Source organism: Perognathus longimembris, chromosome 2 (genome assembly GCF_023159225.1).
Source record: "Perognathus longimembris pacificus isolate PPM17 chromosome 2, ASM2315922v1, whole genome shotgun sequence".
NCBI lineage: Eukaryota > Metazoa > Chordata > Mammalia > Rodentia > Heteromyidae > Perognathus > Perognathus longimembris.
The window spans coordinates 143,996,049-144,007,238 of NC_063162.1; the positions used below are offsets into that span (position 1 = coordinate 143,996,049).

Genomic DNA, 11,190 nt, shown 5'->3' on the forward strand with positions numbered 1-11,190 from the left:
ATTAGGCATTAGTACAATCCATTAATTGTGGCCTGGGTATTTTGTTCTGAATAGTTGCTCACTGAATTTTTTTTGCCAGTCCTGGGGCTTGAACTCAGGGCCTGGGCACTGTCCTTGAGCCTCTCTGTGTTCAAGGCTAGCACTCTACCACTTGAGCCATGGCACCACTTCTGGCCTTTTCTGTTTACATAGCACTCAGGAGTCAAATCTAGGGCTTCATGTATGTTTGGCAAGCACTCTACCACTATGCCACACTTCCAGCCTCATATTACAGAATGTTACAGAATGATTTTTTTTTTGGGGGGGGGGGCACCAGTCCTGGGTCTTGAACTCAGGGCCTGAGCACTGTCCTTGGCTTCTTTTTGCTCAAGGCTAGCAATCTACCACTTGAGCCACAGGACCACTTCTGGCTTTATCTATATAGGTGGTGCTGAGGAATTGAACCCAGAGCTTCATGTATACAAAGCAAACACTCTACCATTAGGCCATATTTCCAGCCCCGTGAATATGATTTTAAGATGTGGGAAGATGGAATTCTACAGATAAACATAATTTTACAATTGCTAGAGCATATACTAAACTTATTCGTGATTACATCGAGGAAGGCAGTTATTTTGAACGAAAGGTATGTAAGGTGAAAAATACACTTAAAGGGTCATCACCAGTATCTGACAAAAGACTTACCTACAAGCTGGATCACATGTGTAGTACCATGCAGGAATCTGGACAACTTTAACTTCTACCTATCAAGCAAGAATCAACACTGTAAAACAAAATGTATGTGTTTTTCTTTGCCAGTCCTGGGGCTTGAACTCAGGGCCTGAGCACTGTCCCTGGCTTCTTTTTGCTCAAGGCTAGCACTCTATCACTTGAGCCACAGCACCACTTCCGGTTTTTTCTATATGTGGTGCTGAGGAATCGAACCCAGGGCTTCATGTATACGAGGCGAGCACTTTTACCACTAGGCCATATTCCAAGCCCACAAATGTACATTTCTTAGTCTTTCACTGCCTTCAAGAAATGACTGTCAAAAACCCTTGGCTAATTCTCTTCTTACATGTTTAGGTGCTAGGCAAATAATCTTGATGAAGACTTCTCCATGCAGTCAATCTTTATTATAGCAATATTCGCATATTCACATCAAGTACATAGAACTTTTTTGCCTTTTATATATAATACAGAGTTTTTAAATAACTTTACACAAATAAATTTCAATTTGATTTTCAACTATCTTTTTATTTATTTCTCCATGCTTTCTATCCAAACTGAACAATATTTTCCATTATACAAATTTACATGAGAAAAACTCCAAAGTACAAATGAAGGGACCTGAGCAGGAAAGAACCAAGGAGTATCAGGAAGTGGGTATAAGGAATAAAAAAAAAAAAAAAAAAAGACAAGCAAACACTGAGAATTAAAGGTTTAGAGAGACATCATCCATTTGACTGAAAATAAATGTCTTTATGATTTGAAAAATAAGCTTTAAAAATAGTTACTCCATTGTAGTATTTGTAAAGCAGGTATAGAGAGGTCTGTGGACAAGGAAAAAGTCCCCATCTTTTTACTGGGCCCACACCCCCCAGACTTCATGAGAACCTTTTCACAAGAATGCTTGAGTGGAACTGAAGTGAACTAGACCTGAACCTCTGGCAGTTGAGGAATTCATATGTGAGCTGCCATTGGTTTGGAGTGGTGAAACAGGATCCATGATTCACTGCAGTTCAAACAAAAAGCACTTCCCTTTCCTCTCCCTTATAGGAGGAGACGTGCCCTCAGACTTAGTAGTACACGAAGAGGGGGATTTACTTTTCCTTGGAATAAACCAAGGAGCAGTCCAGCTAGCTACTGAACAATTCAAACAAACACGATGAAAGGTAAAAATCAATCTCCTGATCTTAGACCTATCTTAGAAGCAGAAGTCCTAAAGGAAAGGGTCAGGTACTGTGATACAGTCCTTCAAATCAGGCAATATCATGAAGGCCAAACCAAGACTACACATTTGGCATGGCCAAAGGAAATAGAGGACCCAGTGAATGTGTTTTCAAATGAAGAGAAAGGTTACAGCACACACACATACCTGGTATGTAAACTAAATAAGATAAATAAGACATAAAGGTTAGCCACTTATGTTGGAAATTAACATAGCGAAAAGGCTTATGTTTACATAGCTGGTTTTAGTCAGCTATGGAACACATGAATGAATTAGGAAGGAATGATTTTTAAAAACCGTTCACAGCTTAGAATAAAAAGCACACTTATTGCACTCAAATTTCATTTCAGGTAACTATAGTTCACTTCCCACCTTGGCATTCATCTTTCTCTGTTCCCCAGACTTCACCCTATTTTGGTCCATTTCATTTGTGCCTAGTCTGTGAGCTTTGCTGCTCATGTTAGTCTTTGATTTCTTCCTATGTAATTCACATCCACCAAAACACACATTCAAAAGGCTTAAACACAAGAGTGACTTTCAAAGCAAAAACAGAACTAATTCACCCCCAATTCCAGCTCTGTAAACAAGCCCTTTCTTTGCTGCACCTCTTCCAGTGTTTCCTGCCTGTCTCCCCTGGGAACCAGCAGTTATGGGTGCTGATTATCATACTCAGCCGGCATGAGAAGCTAATGGGTTGCACAACATTGTTTTCTGACACATGAATAAACACGTTTCAGTTTTCTATTTTTCAAGAGCACTTCAATCTACAGAATTCTTTTAAAAAATACATCACAAAAACACATTGGCTGTGTCCTCATGCACAACTGATTGTATCATTGCAACTGGTCAAAACAGCTAAATAAAAGTAAACTGATTTAGTAATAAAAATATGAGATGTGGATAAAAGATCTACTTGAACTTACTGAGGTGGCCACTGTGGGGTTGCTTTTTTTTTTTCCTTTTTACCTTAAAATTTCATGAACTGGGATGCAGCTCTGGTAGAAGCCTTGCCTAAGTCGCTCAAGGTCCTAGGTTCAATCTCCAGCATTTGGGGGGGGGTGGATTTTGGGATTCTATCCAATTAAATCTCAAGAAATCCTGTAGGAACTATTATCCTTTCTACAACTGACAAAAATTAGGACTGATTTCCATGTCAATGTCTTTGCCTAAAGTAGAAGCAAGGTTATCTGAAATTTCAACAACAAAATGAGGCTTATATCTTATAGGACAAACAACAAACACATTACCAGCATTTTCAACCTTGCCAGAGCTGGCAACACAGACCACAACCACAATGGCCACTGCCCTCTCCTCTGGCCAATCTTCAAATTACTGTCTGCTGGCAGAGACGCTACTGCCCCTTCTCAGACATCACTAATGCATCTTGGTATCTCAGAGGAGGGTGGTGAGGAAAAAAACAATACGCAAAAACTGCACCATGGAGTGTCTAGTTTTACTCCCACTGGCCGGGTCACTCACGATTTCAATGTCCCTTCACTAAGGGCGACTCCAGAGACTGTCTTGTGCTCTCCACCACTCAGGATTGGGAGCACCGTCCAACAGCACTGCAAGTCCTGGGAGGCAAATTGACATTTTAAATTCTGGAAAAATCAGTGGCTACATTGGCAGCAGTACTCTGGAAACAATTTATTTTCTTTCTCACAGTGAGAAAGCACACACGTGGAACCAACACACACAATTGCTGTCCAGCATACAGTACTTCAACACTGAACTACAGCAGTTTCTTAAAATGTCTGTCAAACATTTTTGTTGTATAAAAGTTCCATGCTTTGAAGAACCTATGGGAGTAGAAAAAGTTTCTCTAGAAATGTCACTGAACAGTATTTTCAACCTAGTTGCTCTATGTGATAAATATATCTGACTATACTAGGGATTATATGCGTTAAAAAAATAATTTTGTTCACTGAAAATTTACTTGTTTTTTTTTCTCATTTTTAAAATGTGTTTTGGCTATAAATTCTTTAGTGCAGATTTGCAGTCTAAATTGCACTCTAAAAATATTAACACAGCTGAGTTAAACCAGAGTGGCTCTCTTCATAATCACTGATTTCTGCTAAAATTTTTAGCGTTTTTTTATTGCATCATGAAGGCACAGTAAGATCATTTGGCAAATTGTCAAGGTATTTTGCTAGAGCCTCATGTACACCTTTTTGCTGTAACCTGCAAGTTAGTTGCTGTTCATTCTCGCCTTCCATCTCTGGCTCTGGTTTCTTATAGCCTAGTGGTTGACATCTGTTGGTCTCAAGCAATGCCAACTTGGACAGAAAGAGTCTAAGAGGGCAATCCTTCTACCCTAAGTGGGTAGTCTCTCTGAATGAGTATCTATGAATGTGACAAAGCTGTGGCTAACACAGTATGAAGATGTACTGTCTTGACAAGCTACTGAAAAGTAAAATTCTATCACTGTGAAGTGATACCATAGCTACTTAACTTCATGAAACTGACTTAAGGTTAAGATTCTGAAATGTATCCAACAGATTCGGCACCACTTCCCACAACATTCAGATACTCTTGAGCGATTTTTTTTTTAAAAACAGTATCACTGCTTAAATGTATAATGCCCTTTAGGACAAAATGAGAGTGCTCAAACACAAATACACATAAAAGTTAAAATCTTAAATCATCTTCATGTTCTAGAACTTGTGGCTTTTCATAACTTAAAATAAATAGCTATTACCTCATTCTGAGGAGGTAGTTTTTTTTTTTTTAAGAAGTCACCTGAACTCTGCAGTGTTTGAAACTAAAGCTAGGTGCTGATGTCTGCAGGCTGGTGGTGGGCGTGCAGCCGGGGCAGCTGAGATGTGAGGGGCATGTGGCAGTTCCCACGACGCCAGATGAAAAGACAATGCTGTGTGATACAGGAGCTGGGACTGCACCCAACAAGAATGAGGAAGTATTTACAAAGCTTCAGTGCTCAAGTTGAACTGTCTTTTCAAAATGCTTTCTTCTCCAACAATGACATAAATATAGCATGATTTACATGGAGTTTTTAACCTTCTAGAATGTCCTAGCATGTCCTACCATACCTCAAATATAATCAGAGACAGGATATCCAGGAACCACAATTTGACAGTTAGGAGTCTTCTTTTAAGGTGTACACAGTACAAATGATCACATCTGATTTTCTACTCACAAGTCTCTTCCATAAAATTTTTTGGTCCATATTATTTAAAGGAAAAAAAATCAATCAGGAATACTACTTATTTAAACACAGCTGCTCTCTAACTTTCCAGGAGGCCAAACTCTCCCAATCAAAACCAAAACACGTGGTGAAAGGCACTGCAACTTTACTGACACAGAGTTCACTGACAGCCTCATGGAGCTGGCCGGAGAAGCAGCCACACACTGCACAATTACTCATAAAGTGCTCTGCACAAACAAGAGCTTCTTCCTCATCTTTCTTAGGAGCTCGTCTACCTACCTATAGGCTCAAGACTGAAATATACAGCAAAGGAAATTCCTTTTATTGTCACTTGTTGACTAAAAAAAAAAATCTATTTGATGAATAAGAAGGAAGGTTTAAACAGTTTGTTTTTACTTTTAAACTTCCCTTTAAAAACAAACAAAAATAATCCTCATTACCCTGAGCCCAACTTTGGGACAAAGTTTCATGTGATATCACTCTGTTCCCCCTTTACAAATAAGATAGCAATCTACCCTAAAATGAAAGGAAGACATGTCTGTCGTGCTGGCTGTCCCCAGACAGAGGGGACCTGCACTGAGGCAGCAGAGAAGGCTCCTGACCATGACTTCAACACCTGTGTTTTCCTCTAACCAGGACTTAAGATCTAAGCCAATCTTGCTAAAGGAAACAGCCATATCACAAAGTATCTACAGAGACATTTCGGACTTTTCAGTAAGAGGTACATCATGCACAGAGGATTCTTTTCATACCAGCACAATATATTTCCATCTTTGCAAGTCTAAAAAAATTTAAGACACTGCTCTGCTCACATCAAACATAAAAACATACTAGAACTATAGCTCAAAATGATTCATAACCTCACAATATTTCCTACTTTTCTATGTCAACCTTTTGCAAGTCTGTGAAATTTCCAGTAGGCCTTCTAATGCCAAATATTTAAGTAAAAATCATCTATCTAGTGGTAATGAGTAGTGAACAGGGTGAAATACAGATAGTGGAACCGGGAAAATGTTACAAGACCACTTTAAATTCCCTGATTTATTTTCAGCTCTATAGAACTTCCAGGTTTTTGGTTGCACTTTAGTTGGCTTGTATGGTCTGCATTCTGAAATCCTGACATGCTATCCTAGACTCCCAATAAGGCAGACACTCACCATTACTTTATCTTGTCACTGTCTCTGCTATTATGGTAATTTGTACTGCCCTTTCATTGAAGACCAAAGGAAGCTTAGGGCTTGGTTTATTTTCCATTTGTGCGAAGATAGGAAAGATTTAGATTCTCAATATCATAGCAGCTCTTTGTATAAAAACAACTGCTAGCTTTTACATATCCTCTCTCAGCCTCAATAGCCCTGACATTTCTGTTTTCCACCTTGGGGAATTTAACTGTCAAATCACCCAACCTTTTGAAGACCAGGCTTGGGAAGAAAGGAAGGAGAAGAATGAATGGAGATACCACCATTTTTATTTTAGGTTGCATATTTTAGATAAAAGACTGGAAAGAGGATGCAGAATGTAGTGTAGGAGTTAAGTTGGGAGAAACAATGAAATTATTAGCAAAGATGTTAGTGTGGATCCAGCAAGTACCATTAATTTAAAAATTATAAATAATTGCCTAAGATTCCCCATGTTTAGGTAGAGAAAAGGACAGTGGTCTGTCTTTAAAAGTTCATATAACAAAAATACAATTTTCAGGATATATAATTCTGGTGGGAAGTATTATTCCAATTAAATCTGAAAATCATTTTCTTTTTAATAAAAATAAAATAAAATTCAGGAATTAAAACTTGTACCTTACATCTCAATTACATAAATTTCTCACATTCAAAACTGCTATTAAGCTGTTTGGTAGGCATTTAATTAGATATGCCCATGGCATTTTGTGCCTTGGACAAAATAGCTATATAAGTACTTGGTGACTGGAAGAGCTTAGAGGAAGATATGGACTGTATTTCCTGAGAATTTGCTACATTATGGAGGAACCAAGTCCCCAGCCCTCATCTCCATTGCTGGACCCAATGAGAAAAGAAGGTGATGTGTACCAGCACTGTCCAAAACACAGGGTTAGGCACAGCCCCAGCAAGCCAGGCAACCAAAGGCCCAGAAACGGAGGTCAGGAAGAAGATGCAGCATTCCCTTTTCCTCTGCCCCTACACGCAGCGCTTCCTCACCTCTCTGCCTCCAGTTAAGCAAGACAGGTTCACTGTGATAAAATCTGTCGAGGACTGAGCATGTGCCACCTGGAAAGGGTATGCTGCATTTTTGTTCCATCCCTCAGAAATTAACTGATGGTGGCTAGGGGAAAGGAGCTCCACAACAAAATCCCAGAACAGGAAAGAGAATGATGCTTGGTGATTGAAAATGCCCATCAGATGATCAGCCACAAACTGATTGGTGGTTAGGAGGGCAAAGTTGACTGGCAGACTTTCTATAGCAAATTTCCCAAGCTGTAGCAGCAGTTTCTTTCCATCATGCCTGACCATCAAAAGGTCAGAATTCAGGGTCTCCTTTTGTCTTCCTGGGAGTAGGCAGACTTGTATGCTCGTGGTTTTGGGTTGAAGAAGAAACACTGGCAGCAGAGAATTCTGGCTCCTAAAGCACTCTTCCCTCTTTTGTTGAATAAGAAATTCCACTCTGTTCCACACCAGTTTATGCATTAAAAATTTTGTATCTTAAAAAGAAAAAAGAACTGCAGAACAAAACTGTGTTTTGATGTTAACAAACTGTACGAACACAAGACTTAAAGAAATAAGAGTAGATGCTGCCATGATGGTGTGGCTACTTGAAGGCTGCAAATTCTCCTGTAGAGGGAGGACAAGAGCTAATTTTAAAAAAGTTATCTCAAAATAGCCTCAGGCAGAAAAGCCTCATTTCAACCTCGCCAAAAGGTGACTACTAATAGATTACAAGCCCAATACCATCATCACTAATTAAAAAACCCAAATAGCTGATATCCATGAAATAACACAAGTATGTGTATTTGTATGTAGAACCATGTTTCAAGTATTTCAATCAAATATCAAAGCTACAGATAATCGGGGTGTTTTTTTTTTTTTTTTTTTTTGCCAGTCCTGGGGCTTGGGACTCAGGGCCTGCGCAATGTCCCTGGCATCTTTTTGCTCAAGGCTAGCACTCTACCACTTGAGCCACAGTGCCACTTCCAGCTTTTTCTGTTTATGTGGTGCTGAGGAATCGAACCCAGGGTTTTGTGCATGCTAGATAAAGCACTCTACTGCTAACCCACATTCCCTCCCCCAATAGTAGTATCTTTTTGTAGAATATTTCTGCTCTCTAAATTTCAGCTGCCACATTATATGGTTATGTCACCATCAGGAAAAGAGAATCATGAACTACCCTCATTGTACAAAAGATACAATTAAAATGTCAAATGATTTGTCCGTATCACATATCTGGCAGGAGAGAAATCCAGATCTTCCATTGTCTAGTTAATCTCCCCTTTTTGAATACTAGAAATTTAGGCACATGTCAATGAACATAATCTTCTGCATAAGGAATTCCTTAAACCATAAAATCCCTTTGCAGGACCAAACTTCAATCTTCTTGAATTTGGGAACGAACATTTGAGCCACAGCTCTATTTCCTGTTTTGGTGAGTCATTGGAGATAGAGAATCATGGACTTTCCTGCCTGAGCAGGCTTCAAACTGTAATCCTCAGATCCCAGCCACCTCAGGAGCTATAGGTGTGAGCCACTGGTGCCTGCCTGGCTAAGCTCTATCATTTTGTTCAAATCTCCTACTTATACAGGCCAATTCCTGTAATTACATACAATAAAGTTTATGGGGGTTGATTAATAATTGTCAAGTACTTAACAGGAGTTTCTGATGAAAATCCAAGCAATCACACACACACACACACACACACACACATTATTTAATCTAGGGACAATAAGTGTGTATTTAGTGACAGTTTTTTAACTGCTGTAAGACTCCAAACGGTTACTAGAGAATATTGGCATGTTGCAATATATAACAGACTGCTAATAACCGGCTGACTGAATCCCAAGATGTGCATGCTGATATTATTAGCAACTGCCTGACAAAATCCAGGTGCCTCACTGAACACCTCACACACATCTGCCTCTGATTCTCATAACAATCTAATGAGACAGATGTTTATCTTCATTTTATAGATGAGCAAGTTGGGGCTTAATGTGCTGAAGATGACATGACTAGAAAAATGTGGAACCTAAATGGAGGGGAGGTTTCAAACCCTGTTATTGGGGCCTGAACTCAAGGTCTTGAGTTCTCCCTTGATTTTTTCACTTGAGGTCAACACGATCACTTAAGACACCCCTCCAGCTCCAAAGGCACAGGTTATTAACCATTATCAAGCCCCTAATTTTTTTGCTGTTATTGAGACAGGATCTTGGTACTAAGTAGTACAGGGTCGTATTAAACTTGCCATCTTCCTACTTCAGCCTCATAAGTACTAGTAGTTGTACCACTATACCAGGCTCCCCAGAAATTTTACTTTATATTTTAAGTTAAAAGGATTGAAGAATAGGGATCTAGAACTGATTTTTTTTAAGTTACATCACTGACACTGGAGGACACTTCAAGAATGATCAAAAGAGATAATATAAAGAGACTAGAAAAATATTAATATTCTCGCAATCACTGTTTGCAGATTTTTGACATTATTGTTTTGAGGTTATTCTCAATCAATATTTTTAAAGTAACATATAATATAGTCTAATAGTAGTGATAGTAGCTAGCAAAACCTAAGTCTCACCAAAAGAGGCCAAATGAAAATAAAATTTAGGTAACTACACTTGGAACAACATTCTACAGTACAGACTTAACCATTAGCTCTAAAAAGAAAAATGAAGTTGGTGATTCATGCCTGTAATCCTAGCTTCTCAGGAGGCTGAGATTTAAGAATCTCAGAATCCTGATTTAGAGGCCAGCCTAGGCAAAAAAGACCATGAGACTCTTACCTCCAATTAACCAGCAGAAAGCCAGAAATGAAGCTGTGGCTCAAGGGGTAGTGTGCTTGCTTTGAGCAAAGAAGCTCAGGGACAATGCTTAAGCCCTAGTACAGGCAAAACAAAAACAACCCTCTCCCACCCCTTGAAATCTTATTAACCAACTCCCAACATTAAGAATCATCTTACTTTACTCCTTCTAAGAGAGTATATATTTTTGTGTGTGTGGCCTTGAACCCACAATAATTTACCTGCAGAGTGCTGAGATTAGGTATACACCATCATTCCACTTATTGCTTGCTTTTTTTTGGCCAGTCCTGGCGCTTTAACTCAGGGCCTGAGCACTGTCCCTGGCTTCTTCTTGTTCAAGGCTAGCACTCCTGCCACTTGAGCAGTGCCCCTTCTGACCCCTCCCCCCTTATATATATGTGGTGCTGAAGAATTGAACCCAGGACTTCATGTATACGGGGCAAGCACTCTACCACTAGACCACATTCTCAGCATGTTTACTTAATTTTGAGGTACTGGGATTTGAATGTAAGGCTTCACACTTGCTAGACAGGTGTTTTACTGCTAAGGTATTCCTACATGTTTTTTGTAATGGTTGTTTTTGCCAGTTCTGGGCTTGAACTCAGGGCCTGGGCTTTGTCCCTGAGCTTTTTTGCTCAAGGCTAGCAATCTGCCATCCTCAGTGCCACATCTGGCCTTTTCTTTGTATATGGTACTAAAGAATCAAACCCAGGGCTTCCTAGCTGCTAGGTGAGCACTATGCCACTAAGCCACATTCCCAGCCTAATAACATCTTTTTTTGGTTTTTGGTTTTTTGGTTGTGGGGCTTGAACAGGCCTGGGCACTGTCCCTGAGCTCTTCAGCTCAAGGCTAATGCTTTACCACTTGAGCCACAGTGCCACTTTCTACAATGGTTGTTTTTTGAGATAGGTCTCACTTTTTGCTTGGACCAGTGCATGCACAAACAATCTATTTCTTTCAGTTTTAGCTGGGATGACAGGCATGCACTACCACACACAGCTTCTCATTTTGGGTTTTCCTGCCTGGGCTGGTTTGGAACAGCAATCCTCTCTATATCTCAACTTCCCAAATAGCTGTGATACAGACACAAGCCACTGTGTCCAGCTATTGGTTGACAA

At 39.6% G+C, this 11,190-nt stretch overlaps 1 protein-coding gene across 4 annotated transcripts in view; it reads right to left on the reverse strand.

The window, feature by feature from the left end:
- Positions 1-1,464: 1,464 nt before the first annotated feature.
- The window catches only part of Braf (B-Raf proto-oncogene, serine/threonine kinase), a 131,914-nt gene continuing 122,188 nt past the window's right edge, over positions 1,465-11,190 (reverse strand). For all 4 annotated transcript variants that reach the window (XM_048340345.1, XM_048340348.1, XM_048340347.1 and 1 more), the window contains one exon: positions 1,465-7,897. In XM_048340345.1, coding sequence (XP_048196302.1) covers positions 7,875-7,897 — 23 coding nt within the window. In that variant the 3' untranslated portion in view covers positions 1,465-7,874. The remainder of the gene's footprint in view (positions 7,898-11,190) is intronic.